Source organism: Capsella rubella, unplaced genomic scaffold (genome assembly GCF_000375325.1).
Source record: "Capsella rubella cultivar Monte Gargano unplaced genomic scaffold, Caprub1_0 scaffold_2, whole genome shotgun sequence".
NCBI lineage: Eukaryota > Viridiplantae > Streptophyta > Magnoliopsida > Brassicales > Brassicaceae > Capsella > Capsella rubella.
In genome coordinates, this window is record NW_006238922.1 from 8,826,553 (window position 1) to 8,851,124 (window position 24,572).

The 24,572-nt window shown below is 36.7% G+C and overlaps 6 protein-coding genes across 7 annotated transcripts; 4 read left to right on the plus strand and 2 right to left on the minus strand.

Annotated features, from left to right (window-relative positions):
* The first annotated feature begins 521 nt into the window (after positions 1–521).
* On the plus strand, positions 522–5,859 carry LOC17896111. Its single transcript, XM_006300369.2, is given in 5 exon segments — positions 522–1,730; positions 1,775–4,489; positions 4,491–4,869; positions 4,872–5,045; positions 5,048–5,859. Coding segments are annotated over 5 exon segments (5,289 nt in total).
* Positions 5,860–6,678: 819 nt separating this feature from the next.
* Positions 6,679–9,896, plus strand: LOC17894159 (alpha,alpha-trehalose-phosphate synthase [UDP-forming] 6). Its single transcript, XM_006300662.2, has 3 exons — positions 6,679–9,031; positions 9,107–9,380; positions 9,466–9,896. The coding sequence occupies exons 1-3, from the start codon at positions 7,002–7,004 to the stop codon at positions 9,751–9,753; spliced, it is 2,592 nt and encodes an 863-aa protein (XP_006300724.1). The 5' UTR covers positions 6,679–7,001; the 3' UTR covers positions 9,754–9,896.
* On the minus strand, positions 9,776–11,211 carry LOC17896308. Its single transcript, XM_006301158.2, has 4 exons — positions 11,034–11,211; positions 10,752–10,939; positions 10,556–10,663; positions 9,776–10,459 (listed from the first exon to the last, which is right to left on the minus strand). The coding sequence occupies exons 1-4, from the start codon at positions 11,155–11,157 to the stop codon at positions 9,917–9,919; spliced, it is 963 nt and encodes a 320-aa protein (XP_006301220.1). The 5' UTR covers positions 11,158–11,211; the 3' UTR covers positions 9,776–9,916.
* Positions 11,212–12,503: 1,292 nt separating this feature from the next.
* LOC17896638 (probable S-adenosylmethionine-dependent methyltransferase At5g38780) lies at positions 12,504–14,332 on the plus strand. The gene is made up of 3 exons (XM_006301889.2): positions 12,504–12,590; positions 13,164–13,820; positions 13,927–14,332. Exons 1-3 carry the CDS (start codon positions 12,504–12,506, stop codon positions 14,272–14,274), a joined length of 1,092 nt encoding a protein of 363 aa, XP_006301951.1. The 3' UTR covers positions 14,275–14,332.
* Positions 14,333–18,017: 3,685 nt separating this feature from the next.
* LOC17894861 (adagio protein 3) lies at positions 18,018–20,383 on the plus strand. The gene is made up of 2 exons (XM_006301535.2): positions 18,018–18,356; positions 18,647–20,383. The coding sequence occupies exons 1-2, from the start codon at positions 18,070–18,072 to the stop codon at positions 20,232–20,234; spliced, it is 1,875 nt and encodes a 624-aa protein (XP_006301597.1). The 5' UTR covers positions 18,018–18,069; the 3' UTR covers positions 20,235–20,383.
* A 78-nt stretch (positions 20,384–20,461) lies between these two features.
* Positions 20,462–23,968, minus strand: LOC17894230 (microtubule-associated protein 70-1). Of its 2 annotated transcripts, XM_023787173.1 has the most exons (12): positions 23,552–23,968; positions 23,373–23,458; positions 23,049–23,114; positions 22,790–22,960; positions 22,535–22,705; positions 22,273–22,428; positions 22,036–22,182; positions 21,858–21,929; positions 21,235–21,759; positions 20,960–21,147; positions 20,775–20,860; positions 20,462–20,688 (listed from the first exon to the last, which is right to left on the minus strand). In XM_023787173.1, the coding sequence occupies exons 1-11, from the start codon at positions 23,772–23,774 to the stop codon at positions 20,821–20,823; spliced, it is 1,845 nt and encodes a 614-aa protein (XP_023642941.1). In that variant the 5' UTR covers positions 23,775–23,968; the 3' UTR covers positions 20,462–20,688; positions 20,775–20,820. The 2 variants fall into 2 exon arrangements, with proteins under 2 accessions (XP_023642941.1, XP_006301058.1); XM_006300996.2 differs by having other exon boundaries at positions 20,462–20,860.
* Between the last annotated feature and the right edge of the window lie 604 nt (positions 23,969–24,572).

A 24,572-nucleotide genomic window follows, 5' to 3' on the forward strand; every position in this document is an offset into this window, starting at 1 on the left:
CTTTATATTCATGATTGACTTTTGTATATGGATCAATATATATGCAAAATAAACATGTTGATGTTTGCCAAAAAAAAAAAGCATGTTGCTAAGCTATTTTCTGTACAAAATTATCACACTAGAGCATAAATTTTCAGCAAAATTATGAGTTCAACGAATCAAAATCAATAGATGAATCATAAGATCATGGACTTGTGAAAATGGTAACATATTTTAAAAAAAGAATAATGGCGACTTTTCTCTCTAGAGGCGACTACGGTTGCGATTTTCGTTATCGGATTCGCCCTCCTCCTTCTCCAATTTGGAGTTTTTTTCCGACAATTCTAGTGACCGTTGTATTAGATTTGGCCGGTTACTGTCTGCGGCAGTTGGGTGTTTGCAGTTTTCTCTTCCCCTCTTTTTCGAGAGATAACCGTCGATCTAAACGGCTATGGCCAATCTGTTATATATATGTCGGAATTCGGACTCCAATTTCTATTCTTCTTACAACTACCAAATTTCAAAACGTTCTTATTGTTCCAATGAGTGATTACGTTCGGAAGTCTCTGCAAAATTTGGATTTGGGAATCAACGATGTCCCAATTGCTCTCCCGGCGGCGCTCTGTGGACAGGCCGTCAATGCCAACCGTTACTCGTTGATTGTTTCAGTGGTGAATCCGCGCAAGCAAAATCTTAAGGCGATTGTTAACCAGATGCCCAAAATTTGGGGTTTTTCAGATGATTGTCGTGGAAGAGTTCTGGGTAATGGTCGGGTTCTGTTTATTTTCAAGACCGGAGAATCTCTCCAAGTGGTGCTTCGTCGTGGTCCGTGGGCTTTTAACGACTGGATGCTTTCTGTGCATCGTTGGTACCCGAACATTTCAGAGGAAACCATGAAGATTATTCCCTTCTGGATTCAAGTTCGTGGCATTCCGTTCCAATTCCTCAATGAAGCGATGGTTAATTACATTGGGGATCAGATTGGTGATGTCGCTGAAGTGGATTTTGATGAAAATGCTAATCTGGTGGAGTTCATACGTATCTGTGTGAATTGGAATGTTGATGTGCCGCTTCGTTTCCAAAGGAATTTTCAGTTTGGGGGTGATGAAAATACCATCCTGAAGTTCAAGTATGAGCGTCTCCGTAATTTCTGTTCAAAGTGTGGCTGTCTTCAACATGATGCAAAGGAGTGTCCTCTTACGTTTGATGATCAACCTGATATGGACGGTGATGATGGTAACGGTCACGATGATCATGATCAACAGGATGATCAAGAGCCTCATGATGATCAAGAGCCTCACGATGATCAAGAGCCTCACGATGAAATCCCACACGCCAACTATGAATTTGATGCAAACAATTTGCCTACGCCTACTCCAACTGAAGAGAGATCTCCTCTCACAAGAGTCTCAAAGCATAAGGAGTTTATCATCACTGAGTCAGATGGCTCTTCTCTCCCAAGTGTCTTTGAGGATTCTGAACTCACGGCGGAAAGGCTTCGATACCTGTTCACCAAATTTGCTAAAGGAAAGGAGACACAAGATGCTAGCCAATCCAACACTGTTTTCATCCCAGGGATTCACACTTCAGAGGTCTCCCACAAGAGGAAGAGGAACTCCATGGAACTCTACTATCAACAATGTGAAGAAGCAGAAGATCTGATGGTCCTGAGTCAGATGCGCAAGCGAGAGAAGGTGGAGTCTGAAGGTTCTTGCAGCAGTAAGGCTATCGACGGAGGCGCGGGGGGCCCGGTACCCCCACAGCCTCCATGAGAGTCGTCTCCTGGAACTGTCAGGGCATCTGTTCGCCGCTGACTCAATATCGCCTTAAACGTTTATGTCGTATTTTAAAACCTCATGTTTTATTCTTGTGTGAAACTATGAATTCTTGTTCTGTTGTGTGTGATTTTGCTTCTGTTTTAGGATTTAATAACGTTATTACTCAACCTCCTCAAGGGAGGAGTGGTGGTTTAGCTTTGTTGTGGATGAACACAGTTTCTTTGTCTAATTTGTATCAGGATGATCGTATTATTGATGTTCACATCACTATTAATAACATTAGCTTTTATTTGTCTGGTGTTTATGGTCATCCTGTTCCTAGCCAAAGACACATTTTATGGGATCATCTTGAGTCTATAAATGCATCTAGAACTGGTCCATGGATGCTTACTGGGGATTTTAATGAAATTCTGGGAAATGAAGAAAAAATTGGTGGACCTTTACGTGAAGAATGGTCTTTTAGACGTTTCCGTAACATGATATCAAGCTGTGATCTCGCTGATTTGAGATCTAAGGGAGATAGATTCTCTTGGGTTGGGGAAAGAAGAAACTACACTATTAAATGTTGTTTAGATAGAGTGTTGATAAATACAGAATGGCTTGTTTGTTTTCCAAGAGCAGAGGCTGAGTTTTTAGAGTTTAATGGTTCTGATCATAAGCCTATTTTAACAACCTTTAATCCACAAAATACAGTCCATTATAAACCTTTTAGATTTGATAGACGTTTAACTCAAATAGAAAAATTTAGTGAGATTGTGGAACAAGGTTGGAACAGTTGTAAAAATAGGAATTTTTATTCTATTTGTGATCAGATCACAAATTGCAGGAGAGCTATGGCAAGGGGAAAACACAACGTCAACTTGAATGCTGCAAAACGCATTGATCATTTTCAAGATGCTTTAAATAAAGCTATGGAGAGCACTTTTGAAAGACATCGAAGAGACATTCCAAGACTACAAAGAGAATTAACAATGGCTTATAGAGATGAGGAATATTATTGGCAAAATAAGAGTAGGAATCAATGGATGCTTCTTGGTGATCGTAATACTTCATTTTTTCACGCGTGTACGAAAACAAGCTATGCTCAGAATTACATCTCCTCTATAAAAGATGCATCAAACAACATTTATGCTGGGGATCAAAGTATTGGAAATCATGCTCAAGAATACTTTAAAGAAGCATATAAATCAAACAGAAATCCGGTTTCACCAATTGATTTTGGTGACTTTGCGTCGACTGTGACAGAAGAGATGAATACGGAGCTAACGAAGGCATTCACAAATGAAGAAATTTTTGAAGCCATATCCTCTATTGGAGATGATAAAGCACCCGGTCCGGATGGTCTCACTGCCCGTTTCTATAAACATTATTGGGATATTATTGGTGTGGATATAATTCAAGAGGTACAAGATTTCTTCGAGACATCCTACATGAAGTCAGGTATTAACCACACAAACATTTGCATGATACCAAAAATTACTAATCCAAAAACCCTATCAGATTTTCGACCAATAGCTTTGTGCAATGTCCTATATAAAATCATTTCAAAGTGCTTGGTAAATAGACTAAAAAAACATTTAAATTCCATTGCATCGGATACTCAGGCTGCCTTTATCCCGGGTAGAGTGGTCACTGATAACATAATGATAGCACATGAGGTTATGCATTCATTAAAATCTAGGAAAAGGGTCTCACAAAATTACATGGCAATTAAAACTGATGTAACTAAAGCTTATGATAGGGTTGAATGGAATTTTCTAGAGGTAACCATGCGTTTGTTTGGTTTTTCTGATAAATGGATCTCTTGGATTATGGCATCGGTCCGTTCTGTTAGTTATTCTATCCTTATAAATGGTTCCCCTCATGGATCGGTTATTCCTGAGCGGGGTATAAGGCAGGGAGATCCCCTCTCGCCTTATCTATTTATTTTATGTGCTGATATAATGAGTCATTTAATTAAATCAAGAGTAATGGATGGAGATATTCGCGGAATAAGAATAGGAAATGGAGTTCCAGCTATTACTCATCTCCAATTTGCAGATGATTCTCTATTTTTCTGCCAAGCCAATGCTCGTAATTGTCAAGCTATTAAGGAGGTGTTTGAAGTTTATGAATATTATTCTGGCCAAAAAATTAATACAACAAAATCTTTAATAACTTTTGGTTCCAGAGTTTATGGACAAGTTCAAAATAGACTTAAAAACATTCTTCAGATTCCAAATCATGGGGGTGGGGGGAAGTATCTTGGTCTTCCTGAACAGTTTGGTCGGAAAAAGAAAGAAATGTTCAACTACATAATAGACAAAGTAAAACAACGAACTGCTTCTTGGAGTGTGAAGAAGTTATCTCCGGCTGGTAAGGAAATTATGCTTAAATCTGTGGCATTGGCAATGCCAATTTACACCATGTCCTGTTTTAAGATTCCTGCAAGTGTAGTAAATGAGATAGATTCTGAACTTCAACGCTTCTGGTGGGAAAAAGGGAATGAAGAGAGGAGTATACCTTGGGTAGCTTGGAAGAGATTACAATTCTCTAAATTAGAGGGTGGCTTAGGTTTTAAAAACTTATCAAAATTTAATGATGCTCTTTTAGCAAAACAAGCCTGGAGAATTTATAAGTATCCTGACACCCTTTTTGCTAGGGTTATGAAAGCTAGATATTTTAGAGATGAAACTATTTTTGAGGCAAAAACAAGGGCCAATCAATCTTATGGATGGTCTTCTATTCTTGAGGGGTTTAAAAATTTTAAAAATGGGGACTCGGTATATAATTGGGGATGGCAAAACAGCTAGAGTTAATATTGATAATGTCACACCCACCCACCCTCCTCAACCTATTCAGGGTATTACTAACATTAATTTTGAGTTTAGAGATCTTATCTCTTCTGTAGGAAACCATCGTTATTGGGATACTTCCATAGTTTCTGAAAAAATCAATATAATTGATCATAGCAATCTTTATAACATTCATTTATCTAAACTTAGTTTACCTGACAAGCTTATTTGGCATTATACCAACACCGGTGAATATTCTGTTCGATCTGGGTATTGGCTTTATACTCATCATCCAACAAATAATATGGATAACCCTCCTATCCCCCATGGCTCTAACGATTAAAAAATAAGATTTGGAAGATGAACATTTTACCAAAAATAAAACACTTTTTATGGAGAATCTTATCAAAAGCTTTGCCCACCATTACTCGACTAAACACTCGTGGGATGAATATTGACCCTATTTGTCCAAGATGTTTTCAAACGGATGAAACAATAGATCATATTCTTTTCTTCGCCCTCATGCCAAATCTGTTTGGGAATTTTCTAATATTCCTATTCATATTTTACATACATCAAATGGGGGTAGTGATACAATTATTGACGGTTTTATATCCTTACTTTCTGATGTTGAGCTACCTCATGAAACAAAATTACTACCCTTTTGGTTAGTATGGTATATTTGGAAATCCAGAAATAACTTTATCTTTAATGGCATTCATGAAAGACCTATAAATATTGTTTATCATGCTCGGGGAGATGTTCACAACTGGATTAAAAATAATAATCCTCCTATGCCTCAACATACAAATTTATTCATGAATAATAATGTACATTGGTCACGCCCCATAAATGGTGTTTTTAAGTGTAATTACGATGCTGCTTTTAATCATAATACAAATCAAGTTAAAGGAGGATGGATCATACGGAATTTTCAAGGTGGTACGCTTGGCTGGGGATCTGCGGTATTGGGACATGCTACATCTTCATTGGAAGCAGAAGCGAAGGCGTTGATTTTAGCTATGCAACAATGTTGGATCAAAGGGATCAAAGAGATTTGTGTTGAAGGAGATAGTGAAGTGTTGAATAAGATCATCAATAAACAATATACGGATGTGTCGATCGAAGGAGTTTTACTTGATATTTTATTTTGGACTTCGAAATTTCAATCATCTACTTTTATTTTCACTAGGAGGAATTGTAATGGTGCTCCTCACCTTCTTGCAAAATATGGTTGTAATAATTTTTCTTTTTATTCTGACTGTTTTAATCCGCCAGTTTGGCTAACACAACAATTGTATCATGATTACATTAATTTATCTATATAAATTATATTTTGACGACAAAAAAAATAATTAAAAATCAAAATGTAAGACTTGTTGCAAAGTTTATTAAGTATAAAAATTAAATTATTTCAAAACAAATTATATATTCAGTTACCAGATTCAGAAAAAATACTTTAAAAAACATCGTATATATTTAAAAAGGAAGATCTAAGCATATATTTCGGAAAGAAAAAAAAACAAAATCAAACTCTCTATCAATCATTAGTTTAATACAGTAGTTTAGGTATGTGACCTCAAACAAAAACAAAATCATTTTGTAATATAAATGCAGTATTTTTTGTTTTTGTTAGAGATATAAATGCAGTTTTAATTAAAATTAGGCAACAATGACGCTGCCAAAAAAGAAAAAAAATGACACTCTGTCTTATGTTGATAAAAAGCATTGAGATCTCGACACGTAGCAATCAAATGAAACAAAAACCACGTGGTGTTGTGTCTGAGACCAAAACCCCATGTGACAGCCTTGCTTCTTCTGGGTTCCCCCACTTTGGCCTGTAAATATAAGCCACTAACGGATAAGATCTTTTTTTTTTTTTTTTTATCGGACGACTCAAACTTAATATATATTTATCCCACATACATATTTAAATCTCTACACATAATTTTATGATAACTATTATTTTTTTATTTTATTTTTGTCAAACACTAAACTATTTTCGTCATAATTCTAATTTCACACGCAAAAACCTTATATTGATCTGAAGAATCACTTTTTTCTACTTGTTTTTTTTTTTCTTTTTTTATATAATCACACAAAAAGCCGCATATAAGCATTCCTCATCAACAACAGTCAAATAAAAGAAAAAAAACCTCTCTTTTTGTCTTCTCAAATTATAAACCTCACGTTCAGACAAATGAAGCTGTAATATTCTTTGCATCTATTCCTTTTTTTGCTTTTCTCTCTTTCTCATATGTAATAATCGGTGAAGGGAGCGCTTAGTCTGTTTCATCATGTTTCAATCAAAAGCCTTGCTTTTTCCTTTTTGTTAAACCTTTTTTCCATTACAAGAGAGCTCTCTTCTTCTTCTCTAGCTCTTTCATTTGTCTCAAACCAATAAAAGTTTCTGTTTTAAAAAGATTCTCTCTTTCTTTAGTTGTTTTTCTCAGTTTCTTCGTCTCAAGAAATGGTTTCAAGATCGTATTCGAATCTATTGGAGCTTGCTTCAGGAGACTCTCCAACGTTTGGACGCATGAACCGACAGATCCCACGAATCATGGCCGTTGCTGGAATCATGTCAAACATCGATAATGACTCTAAAGAGACTGATCTCTCTCCCAAAGACCGTATCATCATCGTGGCTAATGAATTACCCATACGAGCTCAGAGAAGGGTGGATGGTAGTAGTGGTAGTACTAGTGGTGGTAGTACTAGTACTTGTTGTAGCAAAGGTTGGAACTTTTCTTGGGATAAGAATTCACTTCTTCTCCAATTGAAAGATGGGTTAGGAGATGAAGCTATTGAAGTTATCTATGTGGGTTGTTTGAAAGAAGAGATTCATCCTAATGAGCAAGAAGAGGTGTATCAAGTTCTTTTGGAGAGTTTCAAGTGTGTACCGACGTTTTTGCCACTTGATTTGTATACTAGATACTACCATGGATTCTGTAAGCAACAGCTTTGGCCTCTGTTTCATTACATGTTGCCACTTTCTCCTGATCTTGGAGGTAGGTTTGATAGGACTTTGTGGCAAGCTTATGTCTCCGTGAACAAGATTTTTGCTGATAGGATTATGGAGGTGATTAATCCTGAGGATGATTTTGTGTGGGTACATGATTATCATTTGATGGTCTTGCCTACATTCTTGAGGAAGAGGTTTAATAGAGTCAAGCTTGGTTTCTTCCTCCATAGTCCGTTTCCATCGTCTGAGATTTACAAAACTTTGCCTATTCGTGAGGAGCTGCTTCGGGCTTTACTAAACTCGGATTTGATAGGGTTCCATACTTTCGACTACGCCAGGCATTTCTTGTCTTGTTGTAGTCGAATGCTCGGTCTTACTTATGAATCAAAGAGAGGATACATTGGACTTGAGTATTATGGTAGAACTGTGAGTATCAAAATCCTTCCTGTGGGAATCCACATGGGTCAGCTTCAGTCGGTTTTGAGCTTACCCGAGACTGAAAGGAAAGTCGGAGAGCTCATTGAGCGGTATGGTCGAAAGGGCAGGACAATGCTGCTCGGTGTGGACGACATGGATATCTTTAAAGGGATAACCTTGAAGCTCTTGGCTATGGAGCAGCTGCTTATGCAACATCCCGAATGGCAAGGGAAGGTTGTGTTGGTGCAGATAGCTAATCCAGCAAGGGGGAAAGGGAAAGATGTTAAAGAGATGCAAGCTGAGACATACTCAACTGTTAAGCGGATTAATGAGACGTTTGGGAGACCTGGCTATGATCCCATAGTATTGATCGATGAACCGCTGAAGTTTTACGAAAGGGTTGCTTATTACGTTGTTGCTGAATGTTGTTTGGTGACAGCAGTTAGGGATGGGATGAATCTTATACCTTACGAGTACATAGTTTCCCGTCAAGGAAATGAGAATCTGGACAAAATTCTAAAGCTGGAGCCAAATAATCATAATCACAAGAAAAGCATGCTGGTGGTTTCTGAGTTTATTGGTTGCTCTCCATCCCTAAGTGGAGCTATCCGTGTTAATCCCTGGAATGTTGATGCAGTGGCGGATGCAATGGACAGTGCCCTTGAAGTGGCGGAACCGGAGAAGCAGCTAAGGCACGAGAAACATTACAAGTATGTGAGCACACATGATGTTGGTTATTGGGCTCGTAGCTTCCTCCAAGATCTTGAGAGGAGTTGTGGTGAGCATGGACGAAGGAGGTGTTGGGGAATTGGGTTTGGTCTCAGTTTCAGAGTTGTGGCACTAGACCAGAGCTTCAGGAAACTGTCAATGGAACACATAGTATCAGCTTATAAGAGAACAAAGACACGAGCTATTCTTTTGGACTACGATGATACTTTAATGCCACAGGGTTCTATCGATAAAAGACCTTCATCGAAGTCAATCGACATATTGAACACCCTGTGTAGGGACAAAGACAATCTGGTGTTCATTGTAAGTGCTAAAAGCCGAGATACATTGTCGGACTGGTTTAGTCCGTGTGAGAAGCTTGGAATTGCTGCTGAACATGGCTATTTTCTGAGGTAATCCACTGAAACATCTTGATCCATGCATTACCCTTAATCTTATAACTCATAATCTATCTGACGACTACACAGGCTGAAAAAGGCAGTAGAATGGGAGAACTGTGTGGGAGCAGCAGATTGTTCATGGAAGCAAATTGCAGAGCCTGTGATGGAACTCTACACCGAGACTACTGATGGATCAACAATCGAAGACAAAGAGACCGCTCTTGTTTGGAGCTATGAGGATGCTGACCCTGATTTCGGCTCATGTCAAGCTAAGGAACTTCTAGATCATCTTGAAAGTGTCCTTGCCAATGAACCTGTCACAGTCAAGCGAGGGCAGAACTACGTTGAGGTCAAGCCGCAGGTTTGTGTCACCATTCAGACTACCTTGGCATTTGTTTCCACTTGTACCATTGTGAGTCTTCTTTGATCTTCTTGTTGTAATGTAGGGCGTGAGCAAAGGACTTATAGCAAGAAGAATGCTTTCGATGATGCAAGAAAGAGGAACACCTTTTGAGTTTGTTTTATGTATTGGAGATGACCGATCTGATGAAGACATGTTTGAGGTGATATGCAGCTCCACCGAAGGCCCTTCGATTGCCCCAAGAGCTGAGGTTTTTGCATGTACTGTCGGACAAAAGCCTAGCAAGGCCAAGTATTACCTGGATGATACTACTGAAATTGTCAGGTTAATGCACGGTTTAGCTTCTGTTACAGACCAGATCACTCCTGTTTAAAAAATCACAGAGAACGTATCAGTGACTAGAAAATTTTCTCCTTTGTATATTTAGTATTTACATCGGAAAATTGTAACAAAGAGGAGATACTGAGTGCATATGTATTTGTCCTTTGTTTACAATCTAAAAATATTTATAATGAAGGCTTTATCCTACAAAGTGTTCAGGTTCCCTCTTTAGATTTCTTCTTATTAACCTCTGAAACCAGTCTAAGAAACGAAACTAGTTTCTTCCTTGATTTAGCAACTTCATCTTGCGATTGGAGAAACTCAGCTGGAGCACAGGTAACAGCACAGAGAGAACAGTAAAAGTTTCCAGCGTCATCATAATCAGGTGGCATTTTCAAACATTTCTGATGAACCATAACTTCACAGCCATCTTTAGAACAAAACAAGAGCATCCCACTTTCTTTGCACTGTATGCATCTGTATACTTTCTCCACGGGACTTGACAAACGACCATCGCTCTCGTTTTGAATTCCTTCCGTTCTTCTATCGAACAACACATCGGGTCTACTAATCTCATCAGCCCCATCTCCAATGTCCCGAAAAAATGATTGTCCGCCTTCTGTTCTCTCCATAAGATCTGGTTCAGCCCCTGAAGGAATATCTTGTTCAGTCTCTTTGCCACCACTTCTCAAAGTCTCTTCCTCATTACAAGGTAATAATACTTCAGTATCCATCTCATAGGATGATGGTTCAAGCATCTAATCAAAAGAAACACAAATGTACAAACATAAAGAAAACCTTAAAAGCCTTATAGCTCATCATCAAAAATAGAACTTTAAAGCAAGTCTTAATACCAGTTCCAAAGCACATTTAGGCAGACAAAGAAGCTTGCTTTTGATAAAGGGTAGAAGATTCCACTTTGATAGTCCCGGTGCCCCTAGTCTCAGTTCCGATAAAGGTATCTAGAAAACGAAGAACCAAAAAATCTAAGTATGAACATATAAAAGAAACCACAGGAGAAAGTAAAATATGAAGTAATCAGTTATATACCTCATCCAATATACATTGAAGAACATATTCACAACTCTCAGACGAATCAAACTCGACCTTTGAATTAGCATCAGAAACAACAACAGCAACATCAGAATCAAACAAAGAAGCCAAGCATCTGAAAGCTACCATCTCATTGGTTTGTTCACCCAAGTAATCTGGAAGCTTCGGACCCATTTCAAAGACATCTGCACACAAAAAAAAAAAACAGTTTTCACCTCAGAATTGAGATTGGTTCTAAAATCAAAGAGACTGAAACTGATGGGAATTAAATTCAATTACCATGCAACATCCAAAGCTCAGATTTGAATTTGGCAAGATACTCGATGATCCAAATCCAGTTATCAATTTCTGAATTCCCAGTCACGAAGCGATCACATAAACCGTCTGAATTCGGAGTCTCCATCGTCCGGTTAAGAAAATAGCTGTTGACGGTAACCTAACGTTAAGCAATCTGAGAATTTGCAGTTTTGCCCATTATTAAAGGTTTTAGAGGAAGACGAGAGAGTTTGAACCAAAAAGAAAAAAAAAACAAGGGGAAGATGATAGTTTTCCCCAAAGCCCAGGCCCACGTAAGCCCAACAAATAAGAAATGTGTTCTGGTATGGACCGTACCGTAATCAATAACTTTTTTTGCTCTTTTTAATTCATAAATTGATCATCATTCAATTAATTTTATTTGCAGTTTTTGTAATTTTTTTTGCTCTTTTTAATTCATGAATTCATCATCATTCAATAACATTTTTCCACAATTGTATGTTTTTAAAATTTATTCATTGGTTTACTGTCGAAAGAATTAAAAAGATACATTAGTAGAGATATTAAACAAGTTACAATATACAAATATTTAATCAAGTCTTTATCATATTATCATATATATGTTTGGCATCTTATGAATTATATTTTCTTGGATATTAGTACAGAGCATCTGCTTTGGAAACGAATAAGCATATTAATATTGTAGTTTAGTTTAACCTAGCTATGATGATCTATTTATTAATTTGATGCTCCCTACGATTACGTAGTTTTCTCACGCAAGACCTATGTGATTAGTTCAACTTCAAAGAAAATTATTTAAGTTTTAGGAGAAAATTATATATTAATTGTAGACTTGTACGTAACGTATTAAGATTTAGGACCACTGTAATAATAACCACTGATAATAATTCACGATCAGTATTAGCTTTCTCTATTTTAAAACAAGTGTAGTATGTTATAGTTCATTGAATATGAAAATACTTTGTAAATCTTATTGGTTTGAAATAAAATAATCTATATATTCATATAATTTGAAGATTCTTCTGCCTAGCTAGCCTATAACTTATAATACTAATAATAACAAGATTATTTATCAGAAAATAGGCCAATTTAACTGAGTTAATGAAGATAATTTATTCACTTACAACATAAATTACGTTAATATCCTAAATAACATATTCTTTTAAAAATATAAAAATAAAATCTCTCTATTTCACTTCATTAATGAAGAATAATTGATGTGATGGCAAATTCTTGTATATAAAAGTTTATAGTTTTTAACGCATATAATCTTGTATTGTGTATATGTGTGTGTGTTTTTGTAGTTTAATGCAAGAGGGTTTTCAATTATTGTTTATAGCAGTGAATATAATATAAAGGGTACGACGTGTTTAATAATTAAGTGCATGGCCTATATATATAAATGATAGGCGACACAACCCAAAGTATAGAAGAAGAAGAACAACAACAAAAAAAAACACAAGAAAAATCATAATGAAAAAAGTGGAGATTGTTCTTAGTTCACTTCCTATGAGTGGCGGAGATGGCCCAAACAGCTACTCTAAGAATTCTCATTTGCAGGTCTCTTTTTTTTTTCTCTTCTTCCTTTGTATTTCATGTTCCTTTATAACAACTTCAAAGTTCAAATGTAAAGATGCATTTTGACTAATTGGTATCTTAGATGATTAGTAGAATATAGTCTAGTACTTAACTATTTTACTAATCATCTAGACATGGTAAAGTACAAGATATATAGTTTAAGAATGTCATCAGTCGATTTCGTAAGTAGACATATATTTACTTGGTTGGCTATTCGGATCCATTGAAAGCCTACGACTTCAGAGCTAGGAAGAACATAATTTGACTTCATTGTCATTTATCTTCTTGTTTAATCAAAATTTGGTTCCTTAATTATTTATCTACTTCAAAAAAATTTTACAATTAGAAACTCCAACAACGATATTAAAATGTTCAGAACTCATCGAGCCACACAAAGAACACCGTGCAGCTTCATTTTCTGACGAAAGGCTAAATCATAAACTTAGATCTAGAAGGCACGAAAGGCATTATTTCATTAGGTTCGAATATATATAGTAATAATGTTTTATGTAGATATTTTTCATTTATTTATTTCATTTTTTGGTGTGTGTACAGAGAAGAACAACAAGTTTGTTGAAAGAGGCAATAGACAAATTGATAATAGAGAAACTCGATGCAAAAACCCTAATCTCTGGCTCCAACAACACGTTCCGCATAGCCGATCTTGGTTGCGCAACTGGACCAAACACATTCTTTCTCGTTGACGACATCATCAGATCCGTTGAAACCAACTTAAGAAGATCAAAATCCACAAAACCAGAGTTTCTTGTCTACTTCAACGACCTACCTGAAAACGACTTCAACACTCTCTTCACTTCTCTCCCTCGAGATGGGAGTTACTTCGCGGTCGGGGTTCCCGGTTCGTTCTACGGCCATGTTCTTCCTCGATCCTCCGTTCATATTGTAGTGACGGTTGCGGCCACACACTGGCTTTCAAGTGTTCCAAAGGATGTGGTGGACAAAAGCTCCAAGGCTTGGAATAAAGGAAAGGTTCATTACTCAAATGCGGCGAAGGAAGTGGTGAAGGCTTATGAAAATCAGTTCGGTCGTGACATGGGGAAGTTTCTAGAAGCTAGAGCTAAAGAACTAGTGAGTGGAGGTCTTTTGGTTGTTGGAATGTGTGGGATTCCTAAAGGTATGCCTTTCTCTAATCTTGCCGACGGTATTATGTATACGTCCATGGCTGAAGTTCTCATTCAAATGCAATCCAAGGTAAGAGAAAAAAGAAACAATATTATATATTACCCATAACGTATACGTCTCTTGTTTATTTTTAATTATGGTTTTGTACGTTATGTGTGGTGTAATTGGCATGTAGGGTTTGATCACAGAAGAGCAAGTAGATACCTTCAACATACCTATCTACTCACCATCGCCTGAGGAGGTAACATTCTTGGTAGAGAAAAATGGATGCTTCACAATCGAATCGATGGAACTGATGAACCCTGCAGCCTGGCTCAAACGGCCAATGAACGTGGAGGATGTGAGGCAATGGATGGTTTGCATAAAGGCCACAATGGGATCTCTCTTCATCAACCATTTTGGTGACCATGTCCTCGATGAGATTTTCGACCGTCTCACTGTAAAACTTGTTGGACTTACTGAGAAGATTGAATCTAGCTACCGTGAGAAGCTCATGATGTTCTTTGCGTTGAAACGAAAATAAATATATATTTGGCAAGTATATACTTTTCACGAGAGTTCAATAGAAAAAAAAAAGTTATTATGTGTATTTTGTTTTATTTATTTTTATCGGTTTAATCCGGTCGAAGAAAATACTGTAGTATGTGTGATTATTAATTCTAAGGTTTTTTAAAATAATGTTTTTTTTTTGCATTGTTTGTTATTCCCTTCAATTCCAGACTAAAATGTTACTTCATGTTCATTACACACACACACAAATCATTATAGTTTTTGGGATCCATTTAGTTAACAATTCAAACTCTACTGTGTTTGCCCGAAAAAAAAAAAGGTGTTTGTATAAGTTGTAAATGCGAACAAAATAATGCAAATAGTGTAGGTGGTCCACAATAGATTTATAGTTGACTAAATTTTTGTATCATTATTGATAGCCTAATTAATGTACATCTAATTATGCATCATATTAGATTAACAAATAGTGAAAGTGTACGTTAATCAGAGTGATGAGATAAAATGGCTATATTATGAAATAGACTGAAAATTGTTGCTTCGAAGTAAAAGTATATATTTTTTCACTGAAGAACAAGCGACACTAAAAAATTTAATTACTAAAAAAACTCTTATCTTTTTTTTGTTTGGCAACACTAAAAAACTTTATCAATAAACAGAAAAAAATGATCACATAAAATTAGAGTTGTTTTGGTGAATGAATTTTGATTTGAGCTGTAAACTAAAACACAACTGGTGTACTGGGTTAAATATATTTATAATATTAAATCACAAATTTGTTCCAATTAATAAAGTGAAAACATATATGTATTTTCATTTGAATCATATGTAAACAATAAACATGTGAATGTCAGATTAGATTAAACAAGCTGTGAAGATCATTTATACATCCTAGCTTAGCTAGCCTCATAAGCCTATAACACTTATTACTGAGAGTCAACTTTAAATTGTTTGACTTTGATTAACAAACATATACATGGGTGATTTACCACCTAACACACTTTAAGGGGGAGAGGTTACAAAAGACACATTTTGCAATTGTTATGTACTTTTGGCACTGTTTGTCCCAAAAAAAGACACAAACTGCCCTAATAAAGTGAAATTGTGTCTCGTATGTTTCCAACTCCCTCCGTCGTCGTCCGTTTTGATGAGTAACTTCGTTCGTAACTTGGTTACTATTAATTATATAATTGAATTAAACAAGAATATAATAAATCAATAAAACTAAGTGGTTTATAGCTTTTTTCTTCTCCAACAAATAGAGAAGGTAACCCTGTTTCGTCTTCTCCAACAAATCGAAAAGTCACACACACACACACCATCTCTATACCATTGCAGCATCTAGGTAAGTGCTTCTGAGTTTTCTCGTTTATGTTAAACTTGTATATACTAATTTCTCAATCACTTTGGATGACAGATCTAGGTAAGTGCTTCTGAGTTTTTTTAGTTTTTGTTTTTTGTTTTTACAGATCTAAATCGGTAGTGACGATACTCTTTGTGATCATGTGGATGAGGTTTTTTGGATATCGATGACCTATTCTGTCCAAAAATACTTCCAATCATTCTTAATACTCTCATCTTCGATGTTGGATAGCGATTATTGCCCATATGTTCACATGTACAGAGACACTCATTTACACTCATTTTTATTGGAATGTTCTCATGTATATATGCACTTATTATATACTAAAACATGTAAAAAGTAACCAGATGTTGCTAAAATGTCCAAACACAAGTATGTATATCCAGAAATGATATTACAATTGACCATACAATTATCAGCGAATAAATGGTCAATTACAAATGGATAATATATATAATATAATTCATCCAGAAATATAGTAAAATGTATCTTCAAATATAGGAAAAATGGAAATATTGAGTATTGTACAAAAATAAATATAAAATATTGTTATAATAACAAGATAAAGTGATTATAAAAAAGAAAGAAAAAAAATGAGAAAGAGAAAGAGAAAAAAAAGGGAAAGAATTGAAAAAGAGGAAGAAGAAAATGAAGAGGAAGAGAACGTAAGTGTTTAGTTGTGTGGAATTTTAGTTGGGATGGCAAATGAGTTAATATGTTGTCAAAGTGAGGGTGAGAGAGTAAACAAACTTTTCCAAAGTGCACCATGAGTTTATAAGTGTGTCATAATACAATTAAAATTTTGAAAGTGTGTCCACACGCAATTAACCCCATATACATTGACTTTCACTTATCTTCTTCTTTACAATGTGATTTGTCTCTTTTAAGGAATCTTGTCCCCCCCTTCCCCCCCATAAATCAAGTCAGATAAAATAATATAATAATAACTAATGACAATTATAGAAAAAAATAAAACTAATATATAAATGATTTTCGATAGATGTTAAAAAAAAAAAACGATTATCGATATTAATATAGTATATGCTAAAATAACTCTATTGATATCTAGTTACATTATATATCTTTACTTATAGAGCTTTTGTTAGACAAACGAAACAAGAAAAAAAAAAAGAAAAGTATATATACGACTAGACGCTCAAGTGCAAAAAATAAAATAACCAATTCAAAGTTCATAATTCATAGTTTTGTAATGTTACTAAGCTGAGGCAATAAGATTCTTTCTATGTCTTCATGTCTCAAGATACCATGGGAAACCTGGAAACTCCACATTGCTCCAAGATCCAATGAGTCTTTTGTATACATTATATTGTAAGTTTGTAACTGTTTTTTTTGTTTTTGTTGGAACCATTGTTTTGGGATTGCTCGATCTGGATGAACCCATTCCTATATTGGCCAAAAGAGATTAAAAATGATATAAAGTGGCCAAAAAAAAAAAAAATGAATACAATATATATCTAACTAACTTGTGAGTTTAATAATTTACAAAATTTTCGAATTAGGAAGTAAGCTAGATTCTAGTCTAGGGCTATGTAACGTGAATATACCTTTCGTGTTAGAACTTAATAGTAGTTTTTTACGGTATTAATTTATTTCCTAATTCTACTAAACTGTTCACGTTAAAAGCACATGCAGTACACCCCTGCAACATTTTATATTGTCTTTTGCTGATTTAGCACAATAATTGGGAAAATAATACTAGCCAGCTCTACTAAACGTATAATATTTCAAAAGATATTGGATAATTCGATAAAATACAAAAAGATATAGGTGAATTTTATAAATGTAAAAAGTAGGAGAATTTATAAATATCAACATACATATGGGATAGTTTGATAAAATTCCAAAATATATGGCGCAAATGGTCAAATACCAAAAATGTGGGGTAATTTTATAAATACCAAAAAATGTGGAGTAAATTTTGTAATGATATTACTTAACACCATCATCGAAACTCGAAAGTGCCTAAAACATAGTAAAAAAAAACAACAATCGCATTTCATAAAATATCTAAAAATTTCTGACCAGAGTCAACGTGCATCTGATTCCTGTTGCGTTCCAACACTTCACAAAATATCTTCACCTTAAACAAAATATAATAAAATATCTTCGCGATGACGTGGGAGAAGCAGAGTGGTTGAGTAGGCTAGATATTTTTCTCGGGATATCGTCTGGTGACGTGTTGTAATCCAATAAACGTAGACTTACTTTCTTATAACTACCCCTCATATCACTACTTAAATACTAAATTTGCCACCCAAAATTTCTCTTTCTCGTATTTGAATTTAAAGGGTACTTTCGTCAATAAATCTCCACCTAAGCAAAGATATTTTTTAAATTCTAAACGTTTGATATCATAAGGCTGAGCGTGTCAGAAGAGAAAGATATTTAATTTTTTTCCCTGTGAGCAAAGCAAAAAAAAAAAAAGAAATGGCGAACGAAGCGATCGGAGAAGCCACCGGAAAACGAAAGAAACGCGGCAGAGTCGAAGAACAGCAAGATCAATACATCGACGATGTTATTGGAATGGAAGAAGAAAAAGATGAAGTAGAAGATGAGAAGCTTCCGTTAGAGGTTGGGATGTTCTATTACCCAATGACTCCGCCTTCGTTTATTGTTTCCGATGCTCTCGAACCAGATTTTCCTCTGATCTATGTTAATCGAGTCTTTGAAGTCTTCACTGGTTACCGTGCCGATGAAGTTCTTGGTCGTAACTGGTATATTGATTTCTCCCCCTTTCGAATTTATAATTTTGTTAGGAAGCAATGAGAAATTGAGTTCTGTGTCGTGTGTATGTGTTTTTTGTTTTTGGTTTATGTTATTGATTCTCTTGAATAATGTTGCATTTGGTGTTGTATCTGCTTGAAATGTGTCTTTGTAGCTTGATTGATGAAGAGATTTTGTGTTTGTTTAGCTGAAAGATGAAGTTACTGGTGATACATTGTTTCGTAAGTCCTTTGATCTTCACGGACTTAGCTAATAAGAATCTTTTGTTTTTGTTTTGCAGCCGATTCTTACAGTATAGAGATCCTCTTGCTCAAAGGCGTCACCCGTTGGTAGATCCTGTGGTTGTATCTGAGATTAGGAGATGCCTTGAAGAAGGTATTGAATTCCAAGGAGAGCTTCTCAATTTCAGAAAGGACGGTACTCCTTTGGTGAACAGACTACGGCTTGCTCCAATACGTGACGATGATGGAACCATTACACATGTTATTGGGATACAGGTCTTCTCTGAAACGACTATAGACCTCGACCGTGTCTCGTATCCTGTCTTTAAACATAAACAGGAGATTGATCAGACATCGGAGTGCATGTTCCAAAGTGGAAGCCCAAGGTTTAGGGAGCATCATGAAGATTTCTGTGGGATATTGCAGTTGTCTGACGAAGTCTTGGCGCATAACATCTTATCTCGGTTAACTCCAAGGGATGTTGCTTCGATTGGTTCTGCCTGCAGGAGGTTGCGTCAGTTGACGAAAAACGAAAGTGTGAGGAAGATGGTGTGTCAGAACGCATGGGGAAAAGAGATAACTGGAACGCTGGAGATTATGACTAAGAAACTAGGATGGGGTCGGTTAGCTAGAGAGCTCACTACTCTTGAAGCTGTGTGTTGGCGCAAGTTTACTGTTGGAGGGATTGTGCAACCTTCCCGCTGCAATTTCAGTGCGTGCGCTGTTGGAAACCGGCTTGTGCTATTTGGTGGGGAAGGGGTTAACATGCAGCCTTTGGATGATACTTTTGTTCTCAATCTTGATGCAGAGTATCCTGAGTGGCAACGTGTGAGGGTAACATCGTCCCCTCCAGGACGTTGGGGACACACACTCTCGTGTCTCAACGGGTCGTGGTTGGTAGTCTTTGGAGGGTGTGGAAGACAAGGATTGCTGAATGACGTATTTGTGCTTGATCTAGATGCCAAGCATCCCACATGGAAGGAGGTAGCAGGAGGAACTCCTCCATTACCAAGATCTTGGCACAGCTCGTGCACCATCGAAGGCTCTAAACTGGTTGTCTCAGGGGGCTGCACAGACGCTGGGGTGCTTCTCAGTGATACCTTCTTGTTGGATCTGACAACAGATAAACCGACATGGAGAGAGATCCCGACATCATGGGCTCCTCCTTCTAGACTTGGGCATTCTCTATCGGTCTTTGGTCGGACCAAAATCCTGATGTTTGGTGGGCTTGCAAACAGCGGTCATCTAAAGCTAAGGTCAGGGGAGGCATACACTATGGACTTGGAGGATGAAGAACCAACATGGAGAGAGCTTGAGTGTAGTGCGTTTACAGGCGCGGTTGTACCTCCTCCAAGACTGGACCACGTGGCTGTGAGCATGCCCTGTGGGAGGGTCATCATCTTTGGAGGGTCTATCGCGGGGCTTCACTCACCTTCCCAGCTGTTCCTAATAGATCCTGCGGAAGAGAAACCGTCATGGAGGATTTTGAATGTCCCGGGGAAACCACCCAAGTTAGCTTGGGGACATAGCACATGCGTTGTTGGAGGAACTAGAGTATTGGTCCTTGGTGGTCACACTGGTGAGGAATGGATACTCAATGAGTTACATGAACTCTGCTTGGCTAGCCGCCAAGACTCAGAACTGTAAAGCTTCTCTTATCTTCCTCGAAGCCACTGTTTTCTGTTTTAATCTTCATTTGGTTTGTGGTTTTTGTATCTGTCACATTCCGAACTCATACGACATGTAGAAGAAAACTATAAAGAGATAGTGTACATAGTGAATTAGTGATTGTTGTATGCTTTAGGTTTTTATGTAATGTTATTCCAACGAAGACACTGAGCTTGGACATATATCAACAAACGAAAGGGTAGAAATAATCACACAACACTTTTAAGTATAGAATGAAGAAACAGAACAAGTACGCAAATTTCCAATACAAAGCTAAAAAAAAACCTATACAGCCAGACAAACTACTTCCGTAGGATAGAAAATGTTATGCCAAAATGTCAAACATCTCTCCTTCCTGTTTTTTCCCGTCATTGCTAAGCAGTGTAAGCCGATCTAAGTCAGAAGGCATACTCATCTTTTTCATCCTTAAGTTCTATGGTAATACAATAAATCACAGAGGATGTAAGAAAGCAGAGTAAAATAAGAAGATGCAAGGTTAAAAGAGCTTAAAAAGCACACCAGCCTATAACGGTTTTACTCATAAGAACCACTCTCCTTCCTCATCTCATTGTGTACTCCTCGTTAACCCACTTCGGCCAGCAGCTCTGCAGAAATTTAGAAAACCAAGCTTAGTCTGATTGCAAAAACGCAACTCGAATATATAATTATAAATGCACAAAGAGATATTAAACATTGCTAGATACCTTGCTGCAAGAATCTGGGCGGTGTTGGATGAGGGCTTGGTGTTTGAAGACCTTTTAGCTCTGTTATCCTGATCTTTATCAACACGCATTGCAGCAACCTCTTTCTCCATCGCAGCTACTTCTCTTCTCATTTTTTTTGCTTCAACCTCCATTGCCTTTGTTAAAGTTTCAACCTTTTTTGCTAACATCTACAACAAAAATATCAAAACTTCCCTTACACAAATGTCTTTATAGCAATCTTCACATATAAGATTGGCGTATTCAGAGATTTTTACCTCTATGGCGTCATCCTTGTCTTTGAGGCTTTGATCCTTTTCATGTGAAGATTTTCTCAAGGCTACTACTTCTTTCTGTAGTAAATCGTACAAAACACCTGGGACATTGTCTTCAGTTGTTGGTGCAGGGAGTTCGCTTGGTGGCTTTTCCTCTGAATTTTCTTTCCAGGTATTAGGCGACTCTGGTTCTTTGGGTTCGTCACAAGCCTTGTTGAATGAATAATTCCCAGGTCCGTTTAAGAGTGCTTTGCCTCTATCCAATGATCTTGTGCCTCCATCAAATGACTTGGATGTTCCTTTCGCATTCTTCAATACCGAGGTGGAATTAAATGAATTTCTCATCGGTGTTTTCTTTGACAAAAAGCCATTTGATGCGAACTTTTGTAAATTATCTGATCCACTAAGTGACTGCCTTCGAGAGGGTCCATTACTCATGCTTCTTCCCTCGGGCGTGCTCCTAAAACTGCTACTTGAGGTGCCTCTCAGTGTCTCTTCAAGCACTTTAAGTCGTAGTTGAAATTTATCCTTGAAATTGAACAAAGAAATAGTGTACTTTAGAATTTAGTTCAATTAAACAAGAACAGTATTTTTTAAGATGCCTAACGCATGAAGAAAATGAATACTTTTAATTGTGCTTCAGATTTTGCAGCTCGATCTGAAATGGCAAGCTTGTCGCGAAGTTGCTGCATTTCTCCCTGCAAGAAGAGAGTTAAAGAGTTAAGAATGTAGAATTGTGCTTTACCAGTGCAAAGAATCTGCATTCCAAGAATTAAGGAGAAGGAGAATCATATTAAAGTGAACCTGTAGAAACCTTCTTTCTTCAAGCCATTGCTTCACAGGCATCACTTTGTCATTACCATCTTTCCATTCATTTGCAACCACCGTCGCAACTCTGTTTGCTGTAACCTTTGCACGCGCAAGTTCGCGGTCAAGAGTTTTTCGTTCTTCCTGGAAAGAAGAGCGACAAGTATTCCTTCATCAGTTAAGTAAATATTATATTCTTCCTTCTCGGTTATCGTATGAAGTATATTTACTTACGTTCATCTCTTGAAATTTCCGCTGGTAATCCCTCACGGCATTTGCTGCAGCACCACCAGCAAGAACAGCCTCTTCCAGCTCCCGTACAGTCTGAGTAAGCTTTTCCACCTCAGCAACTTTTTGTCTATGCATTCTGTCTAGAATTTTGTTTTCTTCCTAAAGCATCAAATAGAAAATAGATATTTAATAACAATGAGTGATAAGTGGAAGGCACCAAAGCCTGACCAACTCGATACAAAGAAGATGATAATGAGTACAGTACCTGACAGATTTCTATTTGTTTCATCAACTCTTGATTCTTATTTTGAAGATCATCAACTAAAGCAGCTTTTGCCAGAGCAGTTTCAACAGTCCTCTCAGCATCAAGTAATGCAGCTTCTTTTGATTTAGTGAGACGATCCAATGCTCTGTTATCTTCTTGAAGCTTCCCAATCTACGCAGAAACATTACAAATGATGAATGTCCGATAATGCAAGTAGACATCACAAAATTTGGACTTAAAATGAGCGAAAAATACCTCAGAGCGTGCAAGCTTAAGTTCAGCTTCTAATGGGGCAAGAATGGCTTCAATCGGAGGCATGTCATCATCTTTCTGAGCAGCATGGACCCTTCTCAAAGTGGCTTCAGCAGCAAACTGAGCAGCCATGGAAGCCTTCTTCTCCTCATTAATCTTTTTGATTTCTAGATTCTGCAACATAATTAATAATCAAATATCTAGCGAAATGAAAACAGAAAGAAAAACAAAACTGGTCATAAGGAGGGATTTAGATACATACTTTACTCTGGAGAAGGGATTCAGTCAACTTGAGCTTCCCATCCAGCTTAGCAAGCTCATCAGTAAGCTATACAATTCCCAAAGAGCCTGAGTTAAACTCAGCTAACAAGAAGCAGAAAAACAAGAACTTGACGCTACACACTCTATAACCATTCATGATAACTAAGAAGCAAGTGATTCATACCAACAACGAAACTCTCATTATTCTCTAACAACATTGCCATTAATCAATCCTTAAGCCATGTAAAAACAAAACAGATTCTACAAATTCACAAATCCAAAACAAGCCTAATCTGGATTAAAGCAATCAGAGAATTGAACAGACCTCTTCACAAGCTTTCTCTCTTTGCCTCTCAGATAACCTCAAAGCTTTGATCTCAGCATGTGCTTCGCTTAATTCTCGATCCTTATCTACAAACCATTGTCACAAAATCAGATCTGAATCGTCACAAACACCAAAAAAAAAAAAAAAAAAAAAAGATCGAGCAACATTTTTAATCAAACCTCTAACTTCATTCTCAAGCCGATTAAGCTCAACCTTAACTGGATCCGAACCATGAAGCAAAGTAATAAGCTCATTATCAGCAGCAGCATCAAAACTAGGCCTAACAGGTCTCCTCCTCGCCGAACTTTTCCCACCACCACCACTACTACTCTCCTTATAAGACGCCGACACCGTCAACGACGGATACGTCGTCGGAACCGACAAACCACCGTCATCCGTCATCTCCCGATTCCGATCTGAATCCCTTCCCCGGATTTCAAACTGAACAACACATCAAAATTCCTCAAGATCTATACCAAAACAATAAAATGTAATGTATGATTTTACCACTCAGAGTGATTGTAACCTAGAGAGTAGAGAGAGAGAGATCGTTTTAAGGCTAGTGATGGAAAGAAGAGAGAGAGTGAGATTTAAATGCTGTCACAGTGTTTGTTTCTCTCTCTCTCTAGTCTTTAGTAGTGACAAGAGAGACAAAGAAGAGGGAAAAGAAGAAGATTGGATTAAGTTTGTTAAATTAATCATTTCATTTGATGATGAATAAAATTAATAATGTAAAGTAGAGAGGATTAGTAAATAGATTATATTAGGTGGATAGTTAATTATTATGGTTAGTGATGTGATTAGTGAGAATACATGTGTGATTTTTTTTTTAGTCAAAGAGAATCCTTTGCGCGTGAGATGAGGGAACGTGTTATCTGTCCTTTTTTTTTTTTTTTGATGTTGAACTAAATACGTGTACAATGTCTTATTTGAGTTGAGAGATCTCTTTGTTTTTTTTCTTTTTTCAAGGGACAATCAATAATGTTTGTGTTTTCTCTTTTTATAATATGATTGGTGTATCAAATATTAGCTTTATTGAAAAACAAAACAAAACAAAAAATTTAGAATTGCTTATATATATGGTGGAAGCAATTTTATTGTTGGGTTGTAATTTTGGGTACCAATCATAAACGTGACACAAGACATCATTTCATTAGAGCTATCTACGGCGAGATCGATGAACTATCTGATCTCTTCGAC